The following is a 21,590-nucleotide window of genomic DNA, read 5'->3' as shown; positions in this document are numbered from 1 at the left end:
TAGGGATGTATAAACAGGTGTTATATTTTGCCACAATGCATTAGCCAATTTATTAATGATTCTTTGACTAAGATGGTTTTTCTTTTGCAGGGGGTAGTAAGAGTGTGTGAGCAGGATTCTTGTTTACTAGTCACCAGAATAAAAGCCCACATGCAATGGGTCATTACTGCCTCTTGCTGAGAGGTTAGACATTATTTGTAAGACTTGTGGGGAAGATTACTATCAAAAATAAAGAAATGCTGCATAGCTGGATGAAAGGCACTTTGCTCCTAAAAATGGACTTTTCACATGAGAGCACTTTCAATTGCCTTTCCCCTACAGTGTTTATCTCTACAGTAGAGTTAAGCAGTGGGTTAATAATTTGCAACCCATCTAGTTTGTGGTGTGGAGGGATTTGGATTGACTCCCGATCACAGACCAACTTGCACCTGTGGAGCGCACTGCCATCAGACTTCAGTCACCAGCATAATGGGAGGCTGGCATCCAGGGGGCATCAACCTGGAATGTCCTCCCCATGCCTTGCTCTCTTCCCCTTCCGGTGGCTGTCAGGGGACTTGGCTCTGCTCCTGGCCTCTTAGAAGAGTGCTTTCCCCCTGAAAAGCCATAAAGCACTCTCATAGAAGTTCAGGACTTACGTGTGTGTGTGTGTGTGTGTGTGTGTGTGTGTGTGTGTGTGTGTGTGTAATGGACCTAGGGCTTGAATTCAAGTCCCTGAGCTTTTTTTGCTTAAGGCTGGCCCTCTACCACATGAACATAGCTCCACTTCTGGCGTTTTTGTGGTTAATTGGAGATATAAAAGTTTTATGGACTTACCTGCCTGGTCTTGCTTTGAACTGTGATCCTCAGATCTCAGCCTCCTGAGAAGCTAAGATTACAGGTGTGAGCTACTGGTGCCTGGCTGTATAGTAGTATTTTATAAGTTTGTAGTCACTTTGGTTTTCAGTTGCCCTCGAAATCCTTTTTCTGATGAAGTGACAAGTACCTGGACTTGCAGGTGCAGCCAGGGGAAGCTACATAGTGGGTCAGCAGAAGAGTAAGGAGGAGACTCAAGACGGCCGGGCCACATAGCTTGGCTTGATGTGATCCTTGGCTTGATGTGATCCTTAGTGTGAACCTTGCCCTGGAGTTGAGACTCCTGAGGAGTTACTGTGCTCATACTTGGGGATGACAAGCCAAGAGGCCCTCCCAGTTTAACGCGGGAGCCAGCGTGGAAATGTGGACTCTGCCCCACCTTTATTGCTGGAGACAAGCAACTGAATTCACAGTTCGGTTCACTCACCATCTCCTTTACTTTTTATTTTTATTCATTTATTTTGTGGTATTAGTAGTTGAGCTCTGGGCCTTGTGCTTGCTAGGAAAGCCCTCTACCACTTGATCTATGTCTTTAGCCCATACTGACTGCTTTAAACACCATCTCTATGCTTGATGATCATAACTGTACTTCCTGTGTACCAGGAACCTATTATATAATTATGTACTTATTGAATATAGTATGTATGGTATGTTGGCCATGGGCTAGGAGGCTAGTGCCCATGTTGTGGCCATCATGAGCTTATTCTGACGTGAAGTAGATAGTCAAACACACAATTGCAATAGATATGCTGAGTAGTCATGACAGTAGATGGTAGGCATACAAAGCTCTACTTAACCTGGACACAGAGTGGGAAAGAGTAGGGAAGGGTATGCAGGGAAGATAATGATATTTAGTAGATGGATTTAAATAAGTTCAACAAAGAGATGTGAGTGGGAGTGTTTTATCAGAGGAAAGGCATTTATTATGTCAAACTTGAAGTTCTGGGAGTTGTTTGATATGGCCGGGACTTGATCTCTGTCTGCCTGCCTGTCTGTTTGTCTACCTATCTACCTACTACTTACCTACCTACCTACCAACCAATCTATGGGTGTGACCCACTGAGACTAGAGTGGTTAGCATGAGCTGCTCATGAGAAGCATGCCAGGTTTTGGAAAAGACTTGAGTTTAAAAGTTTTTAGGCGGAAAAATCACTTTTCATTTGCATCTTGAAAGACGAATCTAGTTTTGGAGAAGGAGCTTGAGTTTGAAAGGTTTGAAGGCAGAAGTCTCAGGGAGGGAGGTGGTGCAAGAATTCAGAAAGAAATACTGGTGGCTTTGGGCGTGGGGTTGTAGAGAAGTCATCTGGACTTAGAAAGGAGTCGGAAGTTTGCGGTTTGACCCCCAGTTTTGAGATTGGAATAGAAGGCGGGTGGTGGTTCCATTTGCTGAAATGGAAGACACGAAAGGAGAAGGATATGTTATAAGAGTTAGGTGCTCTGTGAAACATCCACAAGTCCAATAAGTACCTGGGTGAGAACTTGGAGCTCAAGGAAAAGGTGAGTCTTGAGATGAAAGTTGGGGATTTGTTATTATGAACAATGCCAAAAGAACTCGGGCAGTAGCCTGTGAGAGAAGTTGGCCAGCTGACCTGAATAAGGGAACTGATTGTTGTCACGTGACAACGACAGGCAGCCCAACACTTTCATTTTCCAAGAAAAAATGGCATCTATCTTCAAGTGGATAAAGAGTGTCATGTGGTTCCGATTCTAGTGCTGTCACTTCCTAGCCATGGGACCTAAGTCTAGGCACTTCATCTCCCTGAGCCTGCTTCCTTATTCATAAAATAGAAACTATAATGGTACCTAGCTCATAGGGCTGTTTTAATATTAAATGGCTTAACTTTTGCAAAGCACATAAAGCATTAGGTTCCTTAACTATAGAATACCTTTTAACTAATCAATGAATGAGTACTATTGTGAGGTGACATGAACAGGGTAAAGATGGAACCCCAAGGAGTACCAATGTTTAAAGGACTGAGGACACAGAAGGAAATGCAAACCAAGTATTACGGAGCTAAGGGATCTGCATATTTCTAGAAGAGATCAGTCATCAGGGTCAATAGTGCAGAGAGATTAGGGAGTATAAATATGGAAGTAAGCCGGACTCTAGCAGGAGTAGCTCATTTCTGCAGAGAACTGCAAGGCAGGTGTGTTTTACTATCAAGGACTCATGAGGTCTTGCAGATGCCGTAGCATGTAGCTAGCTGGTCATATACCAAATCCCTGATGCTTCGTCTTCTCCCTCTTCTGCAGGAGTTAGTGAAGAATTTGCCCAGATTTCTGTGCAGCACTAGCGATCTGTCTCTTGCCTGTAAGCAGAAGATATTATTTTCTCCTTGTCCCTGTGAAATGTCTTCTACTTCTGTTCTTAAGATAGACAAATTAGTTGGATATTATGAATATTGACAGTTTAAACTCAGAGCTGTGTTGTTTTAGGGGGAAAAATTGAAAAGATAAAACCAGAACAGTGTGAAGTTCTGGGATGTCAACACAAATCGAGGACGCAATGTACCCCCAGAGTCCGTGACACCCAGGCCTGTTTGAACTATTTTCACATCTCGTTCCCTGGGAGAGCTTGACTGGAGTAAAGAAAGTTAACGTGGAAAATCTGGAGCTCTTTTAGCTCCATGGCCAAGGGAATTAATAACATGGAAAAGATTTATTATGAGTAAACTTTGAATTATCTGGGTCAAAATTTCAGCATTTAAAACATCTCATCATGGTAGGGTTGTGGCTCAGAATGCTTGCCCAGTATTCATGAGACCCTGAGTTCAGTTCCAGCACTGCGATAAAGAAACAAAAACATATGAAAATATCTCGTCACACAATTGATGACACAGAATATGTTAAGATTTACAATTGTGTCAGAGCTATCCACTTCGACTAGGGTACGTGTTTCTTGTTCTTTACTGTCAGGTAAGGCTTGCTGTAGCAATGCTGAAATCCAAGTGTATAAGGACCCATGAAGAAAATGAATAGGTAGGTTCTAGACAAATCGGTACCCCAAAGCTTAATGTTTACAATAGCATGTAGTCCAATGCTTTCTCACTTTTTGACAGAGGTTGCTTGGATGGCTTGCATCTATTTGTGCTCTGTCCCTACCTAGGTTTATGCTTGTAAAATAAAGCACCACCTGGGGGTGGACCCATGCTGTCTGAAGCTTATAACAGTGGAGACTATCTTGAAGATATGTGCAAAGTTAAGTGCAGATAAGTGAATGTTTATTCAAAACAAGAAAGGAAGAGAGGTGACAAGGAGTCAGTGGAGTGATACTGCCAGGCACCAATGGTTCACACCTGCAAATCCTAGCTACATCCTAGCGCTGAGATCTGAGGATTGCAGGTTGAAGTCATCCTGGGCAGGAAAATCCATGAGACCCTTATCTCCAATTAGCTGAGACTCAACTAAGTGGTAGAATGCTAGTCTTGAGCACAAAAGCTCAGGGACAGTGCCCAACCCCTGAGTTCAAGCTCTAGGACTGGCACAACAGACACAGACAGACAGACAGGCAGACACACCCCAAAGGCATGCATGCAGGTGTGATCTTGGAGCTTAGTCATGGTGAGCTGGTTCTAGAAGTCACCGATATTTCTTTGTACAAATGAGAAGTCTTTACACACTCACCAAGTCTTGTGTCTTCTGCAGCTGTGAACATCTTCAGTCTAAGTTTCAGTCCACTTCCTTCACCCCTTGCTCTCTTTTTGCATGTCTCCTGACTCACCTGTGGACTCTCTGAAGTCGAGGACCTTGAGGACTATGCTGTACATTGTACTGACTTGCTCATGTTCCGTGAGAGTTCATTCTAATTCCATAACTAGTTCACAGACCAACAGTTGTTGTAGCCAGAACAAAGGAGACAGAACTAGACTCCTTCTTACCTTTAGGAATCTCCCGGTTAGGCAATGAAGCTTTCATTGGGTTGATGGCTTATGGCTATGTGTTCAGTTTGAACCAAAGGTGGGTGAAGCTAGGTCCATCTTCATACATTAGATGGTTAAGACATGTGCAAAATCACAGCCATTCCTTCTTGAAACCCTTACCATAACCCCATACCAGGTCACTCTCATTAACTCCAAAATTAGGCCTGTGAATCCATCTCATCCCACCTTGCCCCTTGTTTATGCTTCTCTGGCCATTCTGGCCCTCTTTTTAACTGTTCAAGTTGGTTTCCACTACTGTTTTCTGCCTGGAACGTTTTTTCACCAGACCTTCTCTGGCTCACTCCATCACTCCTTAGTTTCTCCATTGAAATGTTATCTCCTAAATGTAAACTACTCCTCTAGCCTGCCTTACCCCACTGCATTCCTCTCTGTTCCTTACCCTGGCTTTTCTATACAGAACCTATAAACAACCAATGTGAAGCTCATGCTAAATAAAAGTGTTGGATTCCCTGTACAAAATTACTAAGAATTTCAAGATATGCAACCAAGAGCAATGGGTTAAACCTTCAAAAAGGTGCACTTTGAGTCAAGGGCCCAGTGGAAATGTACCAGCTCAGTAGTTGTGCAGCCAGCCTTTACCTGAGACTCCCTGGAAAGAAGGGAAACCTCACCCTCTCTGTCCCAACCCCACCTGTTCACACCCAGAGGCCTCCCTTTCCACCTTCATATTCTCACACCTATTCCCTTCTATGCAAGTTCTTTCTGTGGTGGTGCCTGGGCATCCGACCCATTTCCTTTCCCAGTTTCTGTTTCTAGACAAATTTTCATCTCTTCCGTCTTTGAACTCTGCATTGAAAGTGCCCGGGTCTCAGTGCTGGCCAGGGCCATACTCCCCGTAGCAGGGGGGTAGGGAGAGGCCGAGCAGGCAGTGCTGGTCTTCTGTTCAATGAACAAATGTCAAGACTGCGGGGTCAGGGTAGAAAGAAAGCCACAGCATTTTACATAAGAATTTTGGTCTCCATCACCTATCTTTGCAAAAAAAAAAAAAAAAAACAAAACAAAACCTAAGCTACCAAAGAATACAATAAAATGGGTGAAAACCTGGATCGTTATTTTAGCCTGAGATCAGTTTCTTTATGAAATACATTAAAACAGAAGCTTCTTTGAGCAATGTACTATTCACTGTGTATTAGTTGAGTATATTCAAGACAATGTTTACATCTGAGAGTCAATACCAGATCTTCACAATTCCTTTCTTTTCCTATTAAAAAGATTGATTTCCTTTTCTATTTTTTCTTGTGTCTCTTCCATATTACTGCTGTAAGGGAATCCTTTAAATACCCAAGCACTTAGCTTTTCATTTGTTTTCCTGATAGTGAAATGTTTGACAATCAACTGGCCAGTTTCTTTCAGGTTGCAGTGACTGTTAGGAAGTTGGGTTTGTTTGAGGGAGAAGGAATGCTTTCCCAATTTGCCTTGAGTCCTGTCTTTTATCATGGCTTTCTTTCATTTGGATTAGATTCTCTAAACTTTGGAAAGATGTTACAAATATAGTTTTAATTGTAATTCTGAATTGAAATGTGAAGGAGATGTGGACATCCCTAAATATAGTTAACTTGCAAGTTCATTACACTAACACAATTACAGTAAATAGATAAAAGTAGGCCATATGGATACTGTGTGTTTCATAAAGATAAATATCTAGGGGCTGGGAATATGGCCTATTGGCAAGAGTGCTTGCCTCCCATACATGAAGTCCTGGGTTCAATTCCCCAGTACCACAAATACAGAACATGGCCAGAAGTGGCACTGTGGCTCAAGTGGCAGAGTGCTAGCCTCAGCAGAAAGAAGCTAGGGACAGTGGTCAGACCCTGAGTCCAAGCCCCAGGACTGGCAAAAAAAAAAAAAAAAAAGAAAAAAGAAAAAAGATAAATATCTATTTTATGACGAAAGTCATTCACAGACTGAGTGTTCATTAAGCATTATGATCATAGTATATAATGTAACCAAGCATTTTGCTTCTTTGTGTTTAGGAAATAATGAAGTTCTGGCTTGCAAAGGGTGTTGATGGCTTTAGTTTCGATGCTGTTAAATTTCTTCTGGAAGCCAAGCATCTGAGAGATGAGATCCAAGTAAATAAATCTCAAACTCCGGTAAGTTTTACACTTGTTTTTCTGTCTTTTCTGAAAATATTATCAGAGTATTTTCTATTTTATCTAGAGATAGAAATGACAAAGATGAGTTCTGCCCTATCTATAGAAATACTTGGAATCATATTTTGTACTAGCATATATTAATTGTACAAAGAAGTTTCATTGTGATATGCCCATTCATATATATATATTGTGCTTTGATCAAATTCACTCCATTACTGTTTATATTACTTTCAAAATTTTTTAATAGTTTTAATCATTCTATTTTCATACATACATGTAAAATATTTCAACCATACTGAATCATTTTCTATAGGAAACAGGGTTTCAAATGCACGTGCCACATGTTTCATTCCATTGGTGCTTTCCAGAGTGGGAAGTCCCTCAGGGATCTCAGTGGCAAGGGTTCTGAGCACAGGGTGTAGATGGTGAAAAGGCTACTGAAGAGAGGACAGTTTGTGCATGGAGATTTCTGTCATCTCACCCAGGCTTCAAGATGAAAGGAAAGGAAACTAACACTGTCCAAGTGTCTATTGTATTTCATTCTCTTAATATCCTGAAGAGAGGTTTCAGGATCCCCATCTTGCAAATATTAGGGAAGTTAACGTCTCCAGTGCTAGAGGTGATCAATAGAACTCCAAACCAAGCCTCTCACTACAATATCTTGGCCCTTGTGGATTCCACACCAGTGATTCTCACCAAACCCTGCACTCCACTGTGCCGTGACGCACGGTATTCATATGTCACCTTAATCCCTGCTTGACTGATGTTTTATTTTTCTATGGTCACATTAGCACACAGTGATCCTAAAATACATTTCAAGATGTATTGTATACTCATGAATACTATATTTTACCGTAATCAAGATAAGCTGGGTGCTGGTGACTCACGCCTGTAATCCTAGCTACTTAGGAAGCTGAGATTTGAGGCATGTAGTTGGAAACCAGCCTGGGTAAACAAGTCTGTGAAACTCTTATCTCCAAGATAATCACCAGAAAACTGGAAATGGTGCTGTGGCTCAAAGTGGTAGAGCACTAGCTTTGAGCAAAAAGAGCTCAGAGACAGCGCCCACGTCCTAAGTTCAATCCTCATGACAGACAAAAACAAAACAATTGATTTACAGTGACAAATAGCAATATGAGGAGATGTGGACATCCCTAAATATAGTTAACTTGCAAGTTCATTACACTAACACAATTACAGTAAATAGATAAAAGTAGGCCATATGGATACTGTGTGTTTCATAAAGATAAATATCTAGGGGCTGGGAATATGGCCTATTGGCAAGAGTGCTTGCCTCCCATACATGAAGTCCTGGGTTCAATTCCACAGTAATGGAAATGTGTAATGAAAAAATGTAAAATTATATTCGAATAAAATCCTTTTAGTGAAGTTACGTAAGTAAAGTGAAATCCATGTAGTTAGGCAGTTTATTATCAAGCTTCTAGCTTTTGTCTTGTGTAGATTTATGGCAAATTAAACTTCATTAAGATGATAATCAGTTAACCAATGAGATGTTGGCTATTCACAAGCCAATTAGAAGAGTATGTCATGAACAGAAGGTTATAACTAAACTCGTGTGAGTATGTGTGTGTGTATGACTTCCAATAAGAAATGAGACGGTTATGTTAGCCAGTTGTTCCACAAGGGAAGTTTCTACTCGAACAGACAATTTTGAAGTAACTTTGCTAATTGTAATGAGATGTCAAAAGGCTTATGTTTTCAGAATAAATACTGATTAGAACAAGGGATTTCAGTTGCTACTCAAGAAAAATTAGCATGCAATTTTAGGAAAAAAAGAGCAAAGATGTAAAAAAACAAATATTGCTTTTTACTTAATCTAGCAAGTGCATCTCACTTATAGAAAGAGTCCCCCAAACAGACAGCAAATAATGTTTAGACTGTTCGGTCCATCTGTGTCCCGTCCCAGACCCCACAACCTTGCCTGTGTGAGATGCAATCTTTCAGTTCTTACAGTCCTAGAAAGGCAAGAAGTGACTATCAGGAAAAATTACTGAAATCCCAAGGAATTATAATAGTAACAGTAAAGAAACAAATTTAAAGATATGAGATTGATTTTTTTTGTAAGCATAGTGTGACAATGAACTCTGTATTCATCAGGAATATTTTTTTCCTATAAAAGTATCTGAAAGATTTAGATAATTATATGTTTAGGAAGACTTTGTTAAGTATATTTGTTATTAATGTTTGGTAAAGATTTTGTTCACTGAAATGGATGATAATTTCGAGAAATATTTGTTTACTAGATTTATAAGATTAATAATTTACTTCGGCTGGGAATATGGTTTAGTGGTAGAGTGCTTGCCTTGCATGCATGAAGCCCTGGGTTCAATTCCTCAGCATCACATAAACAAAAAAAGCCGGAAGTGGGGCTGTGGCTCAAGTGGCAGAGTGCTAGCCTTGAGCAAAAGAAAGCCAGGGACAGTGCTCAGGCCCTGAGTCTAAACCCCAGGACTGGCAAAAAAAACAACAAAAATTACTTATCCAGTGAAGTGCTAATAAGGACAAAGAGTAAGCAAATGCAATCATTTATATTCAATGTACATTATGTAAAAACTTCATGTAATGAGGGTAGGGATGCCAGGGGGTATAATAGGAGAGAAAGATGGGAGGGGTGACATTGATCAACATACTCATAACCTGATTTATGGGATTGTTAACTTCTTTGCACAACTACTTAATAATTAAGTTGAAATATAAATTTAAAAGATTATATAACTAGGAAAAAAAAACCCTGAAGTACTAACAGTTGTGACCATTCTCTATTTGTATTCTCCTGAGTATTGAAGCTCCTGGGGTCCCAGGTCCCTTGTACCTTCTTTACCTCCACCCCTGTGAAGACTGCCTGTGTTCATGTAGAGCCAGCTGTAGCTGTGACAGTGGAATGATGGTAACCATGGTGTGGTGATTTTCACAGGACACAGTCACCCGTTACTCTGAGTTGTACCATGACTTCACTACCACGCAAGTGGGAATGCATGAGATCATTCAGAGCTTCCGGCAGACCATGGACCAGTACAGCAGAGAGCCTGGCAGATACAGGTAGTGCAGGACGCTTGTCTATTCTTCACAGGTGTAATGATTCATCTGCACTTTACCCCCTCACCACCAGGTGTACTCAGAAGCATTACAAACCTACCAAAAAATCTAATATTTTATTGTAACTCAGGGTCTGATATACCCTGGCCCGTTCCTTAACTTTGCTGATTTCCCATTTCCAGTTTTGAAAATTAATTAAAAAGAGATTAGTTGAATGTTCTCCATGAACTATTATTTTTATCATTCTCATTTGTTGGTTAGTTCCTTTTACAGTAGTGAAAGATTTCACCTAAACTGTCAGTAGAGCCCAATGATTAGGAACACAGCGTGGAAATGAAATGGCCTGAGGTAGATAATTCCTGCTGGACATTGGTGTGACCTGGGGCTGGTTAGTTACCATGTCAGCTTTCTCGACAATAGAAAGGTAATAGTAATAACTTTTCTAAGATGATTGAGATAACCTGATCAGCTCTTCACAATGTTGTCAAGTTTTTTGGATTTGTTTTGCCAGTCCTGGGGCTTGGGACTCAGGGCCTGAACATTGTCCCTGGCTTCTTTTTTTGCTCAAGGCTAGCACTCTACTTCTTGAGCCACAGTGCCACTTCTGGCTTTTTCTGTGTATGTGGTGCAGAGGAATTGAACCCAGGGCTTCATGCATGCTTGGCAGGCATTTTACTGCTAAGCCACATTCCCATCCCCTGTTGTGGAGTTTTGTTTAGAAAGCAGAGAATACTGATGGAGCCAACTATGCTCTTTGTAATTCTCTAGCATGACTATGCTAATATTTAGGCTTATTACAAGAAATTGTTCAGGTGACAGTGTGACATTTCTTGGCTATGTGACTTGACTGCATTCTAGTGAGTCCTGGCTTTTATCTAGTTAGTTCTAGTTCTCACATCTTATAAGATAGAAATAGCTGCAGTCTTCCCAGTCTTTTGACAGGCACTGAAGACACTGCACTCTGCTAACTCTTACAGGTTCATGGGGACTGAAGCTTATGCAGAGAGTATTGACAGAACCATGATGTACTATGGCTTGCCATTTGTCTATGAAGCTGATTTTCCTTTCAACAGTTATCTTAACACACTAGACACTCTTTCTGGGAACACAGTGTATGAGGTTATCACATCCTGGATGCAAAACATGCCAGGAGGAAAATGGCCTAATTGGATGGTAAGTCTCCAGCCCAGGGACACACGTATCAAGCTTCTCACTTGTTCACCTCTAAGCTCTTGTAGTTCTGTCCTTTTAGTGACCCTTAATTCTCCATCAATTATTGTTCATGATCAGGCCTAATCTAGCAGTCTTTGGTTACTGTACTTTCTATCAACTTAAATACTTTAAAACACTAGGGATTTTTGTAGTAACATTTTGCTTAATACACATTATTGTACAAAAATATTTTTCTTTACATACATTTTCTATATTCTGTCTATTTTAATAGTTTGGCTTTTTAAACTTAGCTGTTAAAAATGACACAAAGGTAGCGCTTTTGTTTCTTTTCCTGTCAGTATTATCCAAATGTGATAAAACATGAACCCTCTGTTTTATCTCATTTGCAATACCATCTGTGAAATGGTTTTCACTGCTGTGTTTTCATTGGCTAAGATAGCAAAAACAAGTGATAGGCTCAAGAATGAAATCTAGACGTTCTGATATCAACATACCTACAGCTATTTTCCTGCTGGATGAACTTCCTATGAAAAAGGAGAAATCTCCATAGCACTGTGTACAGAGTATGTTCTTAATACCTGCCTTTCAGACCGGTGGACCAGAGACTATTCGACTGAGTTCTCGCTTCGGGAACCAATATGTCAACACTATGAACATGCTTCTTTTTACACTCCCTGGAACTCCCATAACTTACTATGGAGAAGAAATAGGAATGGGAAACATTGTATCCACTGATCTCAATGAAATTTATGATACTGTAAGTTTAATATAATTTAACTGTGTACCACTGTTGTAAAATCAAGTATTTGTCCTTTTTTTCTTCCCCAAATAAGAGAATTTACTATTTCTCAAAGTCATGATTACTTTCTCTTAATTCTTGACAGTATGACCAGTTTCCTTGGTGGTTGGAGAGCTTATTCTGGACCACCTCATTGGACTTCTAGGGCAGAACCATGGAATCGTCATTTTATCTTTTTTTTTTTTTTTTTTTGCCAGTCCAGGCGCTTGAACTCAGCACCTGAGCACTGTCCCTGAGCTTCTTTTGCTCAAGGCTAGCACTTTACCACTGGAGCTACAGTGCTACTTCTGGCTTTTTTTATTTATGCGGTACTGAAGAATTGAACCCAGGGCTTCATGCATGCAAGCACTCTACCACTAAGCTAGATTCCCAGCTCCATTTTCTTTTCTTTTGAAAAGGAGTTGCCATTTAACAAAGCAATTTATGGATATAATGCATCTTCATTTTAAAGATGTTTTCATACACATTACAGTTAAAGAACCAGTGGCTTTGTTGGGAATATTCATTGCCTTCTACCTGCAACCTGGAGTGATAGGAACACTTGCTCTCTAGTTTTTATTGGACCTGCTAGCTCTCATGTTCCACGGCACAAAGACTCTTCCCTTTGTATTATTAAGTATACTTCATACTTTTGGAGTTAAGTCGCTTTTATTGTGTTTTTGTAAGAGGTCATAGCTTTCACAACTGAATTGCCGGGGAGATGAGTGAGCATGAAAGTTCAAGTTGTTTGTGATCCCATTTTCCTGACATGTGGTTAAAGTGAACCTTTTCCAGCTGCTCATTTTGTATGTGTGAACACAAAACCAGGAGGAAGAAGAGAGGACAGAATTCAGGCTCACTTGTACCTTGCAGTGTAATACTAGAATTGGAAATGCATATTTTGAGGGAGGCAAGCACTCTACCACTAGGCCATATTCTCAGCCCATGGAAATGCATATTTTGAAATCTTACTTTATTCCTTTTTGGGGAAAAGCAGCAAAGGTTTCAAACATGTTAAAGTTAAGTTCGAATAGTTGACTCAGAGGCAAGGTGTTATTATTGGCTGTTTTCCAATGCAGCTGGTTTCTATTTTATTATGAATGCTAATGAATACAAGCATTAGCTATGAACCATAGTGAATTAACTATGAAATAGAAGGACCAAAATATATTTTTTAATAACCTGACTATTGTTTTCTCTTTCTGATCTTTTGATATAGAATACCCTTTTGTCAAAGTCACCAATGCAGTGGGACAATAGTTCAAATGCTGGGTTTTCTGAAGCCAATCATACCTGGTTACCTATCAATTCAGATTACCACATTGTGAATGTTGATGTAAGTATGAGTGGAATTTTTTGTTTTGTTTTGCCAGTCCTGGGGCTTGACCTCAGGGCGAGCACTGTCCCTGGCTTCTATTTGCTCAAGGCTAGCACTCTACCACCTGAGCCACAGTGCCACTTCTGGCTTTTTCTATATATGTTGTGCTGAGGAATTGAACCCAGGGCTTCATGTATATGAGGTGAGCACTTTACCACTAGGCCATATTCCCAGCCCAGGAATTTTTTTTGGATTACTATTGGGCCTTGAACTCTGGACCAGGGCGCTGTCCCTTAACTTTTCTTGCTCAAAGCTAGAATTCTACCACTTGAGCTATAGCTCTACTTCATATGAATAGAAATTTTATGCAGATTCTAGACACACAAAATCTGTGTGTCTAAACTTTAAATGATACTTTTCAAATCAATCATACATTTCTCTTGCAGTTTTCTACTTTTAAAGAGTTTGGAAACTATACTTTTGTGAAAATATGAACTAAAACATAGGTTTCCTCTCTGAAGAATAATTTGCAATATAAAATTCTTATTAGAAAGACTATGACAGAAACCATTTTTTTCTTTTTGTTGGTTGTGAAGCTTGTACTCAGGGCCTAGGCATTGTCTCTGAGCTCTTTTTACTCAAGGCTAGTGCTCTACCACTCTGAGCCACAGCTCCACTTCCTGTTTTTGAGTGGTTAGTTGGAAATACGAGTCTCTTGGGGAATTTTCTGCCTGGGCTGGCTTTGAACCTTGATTTTCAGGTCTCAGCCTCCAGAGTAGCTAGGATTACAGGCGTGAGCCACTGGTGCCCGGTTATAACCAAAACTTTTGAGCCATAAAGGAAATTTTCTGTGGAAGTTTTTTCAGCAAGCTCAGATATCCTGGACAGGGAGGGAGGTGGATGAGTTGGAGGACTCACAGGAAGACCAGCTAGAATGTAGGACAATGTGGATTTCAGGACAAGACTGTTTACATGAAGAAACAGAAGACAAGAGTGATTCCTAAAATAGCTACACTGGAAAAACATATTCTTTGGCTTCCCTAGGGAATAGCCCAAGCCCTGTTTGGCAATCAATTGTGTGCTGGCATATGTACAGCAGAGCTTGGAATAGTGTCAAACTTATAAAGGTCAGACATGAATCTAGTGAAATTTCCTAACACAACGTGCCATGTTCTCAGAAATGAGAATATATACTACTGAGCTAACAGGAGCCAAAGAGAAGGGGAGGACTCCAGCTCACTCATCATTGTAAGGAGGAAAGGAATTCTACATCCCAAAGTCACACAAGATCTGTATCTAACTTGGCTCCTCATGGTTACAAGAAGCAGATAACTAAGCTGAGCAGACAAAGAAAACCAAAACACAAAGACTTAATGGGCCACAATACATCTGAGAGACACTACATATAAATTAGTATAGCAAATCTAAGACTTCAATGTCAGTATAAATGTCCTCAATAGGTTATATTTTATGTACTTCCTAGGCAAACTTTCTAATTAGTTTGGAAATACAAAATATTCTTAAGAGACATAGACACAGAAATGATAATTAATGTGCTAGAAAGGAGATTTACTGGAAACATGCATTGGGAAAAAAGGCAGAAGAAGCTAATAATATAAGAAAACATTTGGTATGTGGAGGATTGAGCAAGAAATTCTAACATACAACAAAAATAGAATTCTACAGTAGAACAGTGATTGGATGAAATATACTCAAGAACTAAAAAACACCTAACAACTGCAATAAAGACTTTTTCTTCTAGAATGGTAAAGATAAAGGAAAACTATTAAAAAAGATACCAAACCTGAAAGACACATCTCCTGAGAAAAGGACTGAGAGTTGTACTGGCATCGTAATTCAGTTGGTTACTAGAATACACTGGAACTTCATTTTCAAAGTTGCAATGGAGGGGCTGGGAAGGTGGCTGTGGTAGAGTACTTGCCTAGCAAGCATGAAGCCCTGGGTTCAATTCCTCAGCACCACATAAACAGAAAAAGCCAGAAGTAGCGCTGTGGATCAAGTGGTAGAATGCTAGCCTAGAGCAAAAGAAGCTCAGGGACAGAGCCCAGGCCCTGAGTTCAAGCCCCAGGACTGGCAAAAAACAAAGTTGCAATGGAAACTTCTGAGCCTAGACCTCTGTAACTACTCAAACTAACACTTAGTAGTAAATTAGAACAGAGATGGGAAAGTAAGAACCCAAATTTTACCATATATACTTACTATCTGAGAGAATAATCTAATCTAAAAGTGAAGTCTAATATATAAAACATAGTAAGAAAAGCATCCAACATAACTTAAGGATAATTTTTGATGTATAATGTAAAACAATGTATCTGGAATAGAAATATTAGTGATTTATTTCCATATAGGAGGTGGTGAAAAAAGATGAACTGTAGGTTTGAGCTGTCCAGTAGTCTTTATCCAGCATGACTAGTAAACAGAATTGAAAATCCATTTCCTGGGTCTCACTAACATTTTGGGTATTAGCAGCTAGTGATTACCATATTAGCACAGGATATTTTTAGCATTGCAGGGTGTTCTATTGGACAGCACTGTGTGTGTAGAAAATCATAACATTACAGCTAGGAGCTGGTGGTGGCCCATGCCTAAATCTCAAGAGACTGAGATCTGGAGGATTGTAATTTGAAGCCTATGGCAAAAAAGTCTATCAGACTCCAAAATAACCAGGAAAAAGATGCTCAAGCAGTAGAGCATTAGCCTTGAGTTTCAAACCCTAGTACTTCCAAACAAACCAACAAGCAAAAAGGACATTCCCATTTTAAGCATAAGGATTAGGAAAGACATCAAGGGAAGCATTACCTAAACTGATTTAACAAAAGGCCTTAAAAAGGAAATAAACCACCAAATTATAGAACAAATATAAATAAAAAAATAAACCTTCAGGATTATATCAAAATATGTAATAACCACAAATATGAATGGATTAATCCACAAATTAGTAAAGATAAAAACATCCAGATTAGATAATTAACAAAATTCAGAAACAAACTAAAACAAAGTCCACAGACGTAATTAAAGATAACCTTTGTACCAAAAGTTTGCAACTTAGCTATCAAAATAATAGAAATGCCTATACCTTTAAAACATTTGCAATGTGTAAAATGATAAATATGAAAGGATTTTGGCCACAGCAGTGCGATAGCAGAAGACTTTAGAAATTACTTAAACATTTTATTAGTAGAAAATCAGTACATGCAATTATGTCTTTAAAAAAACGAGTCTAGCTAGATGCTGGTGGCTCATACCTATAATCCTAGCTACTCAGGAGGCTGAGATCTGAGGATCACAGTTTGAAGTCAGTCTAGACAGGAAAATCTGAGACTCCTATTTCCAATTAACCACCAAAAAGCTGGAAGTGGAGCTGTGGCAAGTGGTAGAGCACCAGCTTTGGGCAAAAAAGGCTAAAGGATAGTGCCCCGGCCCCGAATTCAAGCTCTAGTACCAGCAAACATACACCTTAAAAAAAATACAAGTACAGAAAGGCAATTGCCATCCCTTTGTAAAGAAATACAATGTTTGCATAGGCACAGATTATTTCATGCGAAACATAAAAGGAAAGAACACAAAACAGCAATCTGCCCCTTTGCAAGGGGAACTGAGAAGCTAGGGAGTGACTGAATGAAACTTTTTCATTGCATGTATTCTTTTTGTAATTGAATTTTACACTATGTACACGCATTTCCTAGACAAAAACAAAGTTACAAACAAGCAGGCTGGGAAATATTTAATAGCAGACAAAATAGAATTCAATATGAAAAGCATTTTATGAGAGGCAATTTTCAAAAATTGAACAGTTCACTAAAAATCATGAATCTTTATGCATTGTAACAATACCTTCAACATATATAAAACAAGCACTTAGCGAAGTGCAAGAAGAAATACAATTGCAGGGAGAAATTCCAAATTAAAGTAGACAAAAATAACAACTAAGACTTCTTATTTGAGCAGCACTGCACCATGAGCTTTTCATGCATTATCTAAAGCTACGAAAATGTTAGTAATAACTTGGACAGGTCACATACACGTACCCTAAATACTTTGCACCTGATAAACACAATAAACATTTTCTCCAAACACTCTTAAGATATTCATTAAAGACACATATATTAAGCATCCATTCCTAAAGAAGAACAAGAACATCACTACCACCCCAGGAAACATGGCTGGTAAGAGTGCAATGAAATGAAAACTATTGTTGATTTGGCAACAGCTCTTTAGAAGAATAATTTGGCATTATGTATTGAATCTCCATATTCTGACACAGTAATTATCTTTCTGATAACTATCCTAAATAAATAATATAAAATATGGGGAGGGGATGAAAATGGAAGAGTATATTAGAAATGCAAATGCTAGAATGAAAAAGAATCGTCAAATATGTGATAACCATTCAAAATAAGATTATCTGCCACTGAAATGATATGTATAGAGGCCATCTAAATAGAAAAATGTTTGAAATGTTAAAGGGAAAAAGCAAGGTAAGTCCATCCTATTATGTATATTTTATATAGCTGTTAAAAAAACAAACCTTTAATTGACATATACCACTTTTTGTGGTAAATCTACAACTTTCACTTTAGCCAGTTTTTTCTGCAGCTGTGTGTGTGTGTGTGTGTGAAAGTGACTGTGTGACTTTCTGTTCACCATTACCATGTCTGAAGTTACATGATCTTTGCATAGTAGCAACCTATAGTATCTATCAAAAAGAACAGATAAATCCAAGTTCATCTCAACTCCTCTTTGCCCCTTGCCATGTGTTATTCTTTTTTCTTCCAAGCCTCTGGCAAATTCACTAGAGCACAGGGCTTTGTTTGGGCAAGTTAAACCCCAAACCAGTTCTTTAGAATTCCTGAAGTGTGGTTGAGTCTGCTTTCACAGCAAGTTAAAGATGACAGAGAGCACAGTGCACTGTAAGGACTCCCAGAAAAGCTGAAACCTTAAGTAGGAATTTCTGACAGTCTTATGTAAACTACTTTTATCTACATATTAATGCTTAGAAGCAAGATTTTTTTAGGGGGGGAATAATTCTTAGATGATTTAAAAAATTCTCAGCATCAAATATTCATGTAAAAACCTCTTTTTTTTTTTTTTTTTTTTAAATAGGTCCAGAAAACACAGCCCAGATCAGCTTTAAAATTGTATCAAGATTTAACTTTCCTTCATGTCAATGAGCTGCTTCTCAGCAGGGGCTGGTTTTGCCTTTTGAGCAATGACAGCAACACTGTCGTTTACACAAGAGAACTGGATGGCATAGACAGAATCCTTATCGTGCTTCTGAATTTTGGAGGATCATCAACACAACTAAATCTACAGGAAATGATTTCAGGTCTTCCAACAAAACTGAGAATAAAACTAAGTACCAATTCTGTCTCCAAAAGCAGTGAAATTGATACGAGTGGTATTCTGCTGGAGAAGGGAGATGGCATCATCTTGGAATACAAGACAAAAAATCTCTTTCACTATCAAACAGCTTTCAAAGACAAGTGCTTTGTTTCCAACCGTGCATGCTATTCCAGTGCCTTAAACATTCTGCACAAGCTGTGTTAGGAGCCTCTGTGACAGGGTAGCATTGCATCATTAGGTTTTGCTTCCTGTACAGCATGCTGCCGGGTACACTATGCTGGGTAGATATTTCTGTCACTTGAATGTGACTGCTTTAGAAAAGGTTCTCAAATGTTTGAAAGAATAAAATGTCTAAAAGAAACAATTGTGCGCAGGTACTTGTTATTTTTTTCCCCCCTTAAAATGCAGTCATAGAAATCAGAAGATGACTCACTCAGTGTGTCTAAAAATATCTACTAGCAAAGAGAAAGGACACTGATTGTAAACTGTTTAAAGAAAATTCTAGTGAAAGACACAAAGTGTTCTGACTGGAAGGGAGGCCTGGTGTTCTGTGGCCCTTAGACCTTCCCTTGCCTCCCTTGTCCATGTCCTAAGGAGCAGGATTTGAAAACTTCTCTCCAGGCTAAGGGACTCCTCAGAGAGAACAGAACACGCGAGATGCAGACAAAGCAAAACCTGGGTGGAGAAACAACTTTCAAAACATTTTCTAATAACTTAAAAGCTCACTTTTCTAAACCAGTTGGAAATAATATGAAACATTTTAGTATGTTTCCAATTCTCAGTAGAATGCAGCATTTCAGAATTTTAGGTATTTCTTAAGATTCTCGAAAACACTGGTGTTGTCAAGTCCAAGTTCCTCATACAAGAATTTAATCTGGGCTGTAATCTAAAAGAAATACAATTAAAAATTAGATAGAAGGACTTTGTGGAGAAACCCCAGCGTTTTAAGTCTATCTTTGTTTTCCCATCTCCATCTAACACCAAAGTCAGCAAGTTATGACAGGAGTCTTTTTATTCAGGGCAAGAGTAGAAGGCTTTCAACAATTAAATTTGATGATTTTAACAGAGCTCCCTTATCAAGTACAAGAATAAGCATATTCTCTTGATTTGTGACCCCCCTCCCTGCCTGGGCCTATGGCAGTTGTGAAGGAGCTCTGTCATAGACCTTGCATCCATCACTGAAAAACTTGAATATAACTCATCCCGGTCAACTGAGATGGTCTGGATAACATACCTTTTTGTGAGAATCCTCAATCACATGACTCCCTCCAGGCTGAATATCTAAAATAATATTGGGTGTCTGAAAGCCTGAAAAAGGTAACATACAAAACAATTAGTCTCCAAAAGATTGAGGCATTTCTTCCTTCTCTTTGGTACTCCGGTTCAATAATAGCAAAACTTCCAATACAACCAGTAAGAGGGGAGGGGCAAGCAGCAGGAAGTTCTAAAGGAGAAGCAGGAGATCCAGTCACTGAGGAAGCTGGGTAAGAGCAATGACTTAGGGAGTCAATGGCCCCATGAAACCTGAGGATCCGGTACCCTGGAAACGCCAAATACACAGTAAAGAGTGGGAGGGAGAATGAGAGGTGGGTACAGGGTGGCTCTGACTTGCAGGTCAATCTTGCTTCTGTACTTTCAAAGCAAAAGGGAAAAGTTATTATCTAACAAAAATGAAACAATTGTCCTAATACATCAGTTTGGCCTCTGAAACAGCAAAGCAAAAAACCTAGAATGTGTTTTTTAAAGTTTTAAGAATAGTATCTCAATAAATATCGTTACACTCGTTATGATAGTACATCTTCAAGTTAGATGATATTAGATTGACTTTGTTCTTTGTGTCCTGCCTCCTTTAACACTGTCCTCTGAAGAAGAGGCTAGGCAGTTACAGTTAAGACAATGGCTTGTCTTAAAGCAGGGGCAGATGATTTGGGCTGTAGCATGAGATGCACTGCTCAGGGCAGGATGCTGAGGTTCAGTCCTGTTAGCCATCTTCCCTGTTTCCAGGCAGACTCTTACCTTCACCAGTGTCCTTAGCATGCTCCATGACGGCTTCCTTGAGTTTCTCAGTATAGTTCACAATTCCTTTCAAAGGTACACGTTCATCATTTTCATAAGCTGTGATATGAATTGAAGGATAATGCTGAAAAGAAAATAGATATACCAAGAGTTTATATTACTTCTATTGTATCTTCAAACCACGAAAAATAATTACCTCCGTTTTTCCTCTAAGAACAGGCCTCAGTATTAGAGTATCAGACTGCCTGTTACCGATAATAGACTTTCCTTGTCTAAGGAGACAATGCCTTCATATAATCTAGTAATCAAGGCACAAAAACTCTATTCTGAGGTTATATATGGAAGCATGAAACTTAAAAAACAGTGGGTATGAGCAGCTATGATGCTATAAAATGCTTGGCTATCCTAAAGCCCTAACATCTCCTGGCTCCTCTGCTTAGGATGGTGTAGCACAAGTTTTTACTACCTGAGCTTTAATATTCTGATAGGGACAGTAGCGTTTTATGTAGTTCTTATGTTTCTCATCGGATGAAGGATTCCCCCATTCTTCTATTTCTTCTAGTGTCAGAGGAAGTGTAGTGTCCATCATAGTGTTGAGAACATCAAGGAAAGGTGCCTTAAAAAAAAGAGGAAAAAAAATACTAAAGAAACTTACACTTCACCTAAGTGGTTGGTCAAACTAGTTTAGATAATCGTGTCATTTATCAGTACCAATGTGCAAAAACATATGAAGACATGTAAATCCTCAGGAGACAGATCAACTATTCAAGTCTTTAAAGAGCTGATGACTTCAAATTGACTTTTAACTTTAGACACATATAGAACAAGAATTTATCTTCTAATTTCACAACTTTTTAATTTGGTGGCACGATTATATCTTATATAAAGCACTACCACTACTTTCACACTCTTAGGAATAAAGAAACCACACTCAGGAAATAGCAAGTGTGGTGCCACCATGGAGAAGTTGGAACCTGGCGCGCTGCTGCACACAG

The 21,590-nt window shown here is 39.2% G+C and overlaps 2 protein-coding genes across 5 annotated transcripts in view; one reads left to right on the top strand and one right to left on the bottom strand.

The window, feature by feature from the left end:
• Slc3a1 (solute carrier family 3 member 1) overlaps positions 1–18,783 on the top strand; it is a 34,423-nt gene extending 15,640 nt beyond the window's left edge. Inside the window, exons 5-10 of the mRNA XM_048353007.1 lie at positions 6,767–6,886; positions 9,825–9,949; positions 10,924–11,119; positions 11,709–11,876; positions 13,117–13,233; positions 18,340–18,783. Of these exons, the coding sequence (XP_048208964.1) occupies positions 6,767–6,886; positions 9,825–9,949; positions 10,924–11,119; positions 11,709–11,876; positions 13,117–13,233; positions 18,340–18,783 (1,170 nt within the window). The remainder of the gene's footprint in view (positions 1–6,766; positions 6,887–9,824; positions 9,950–10,923; positions 11,120–11,708; positions 11,877–13,116; positions 13,234–18,339) is intronic.
• A 191-nt stretch (positions 18,784–18,974) lies between these two features.
• Positions 18,975–21,590, bottom strand: part of Prepl (prolyl endopeptidase like) — a 33,414-nt gene continuing 30,798 nt past the window's right edge. For all 4 annotated transcript variants that reach the window (XM_048353006.1, XM_048353003.1, XM_048353005.1 and 1 more), the window contains 4 exons: positions 21,062–21,211; positions 20,596–20,719; positions 19,814–19,887; positions 18,975–19,465 (listed from right to left, as the gene is read on the bottom strand). In XM_048353006.1, coding sequence (XP_048208963.1) covers positions 19,376–19,465; positions 19,814–19,887; positions 20,596–20,719; positions 21,062–21,211 — 438 coding nt within the window. In that variant the 3' untranslated portion in view covers positions 18,975–19,375. The remainder of the gene's footprint in view (positions 19,466–19,813; positions 19,888–20,595; positions 20,720–21,061; positions 21,212–21,590) is intronic.

The sequence above is a fragment of the Perognathus longimembris genome, chromosome 8 (genome assembly GCF_023159225.1).
Source record: "Perognathus longimembris pacificus isolate PPM17 chromosome 8, ASM2315922v1, whole genome shotgun sequence".
In the NCBI taxonomy this organism is placed as follows: Eukaryota; Metazoa; Chordata; class Mammalia; order Rodentia; family Heteromyidae; genus Perognathus; species Perognathus longimembris.
Note: the sequence above shows the minus strand (reverse complement) of the source record. Positions and strands in the feature narration are given on the sequence as shown.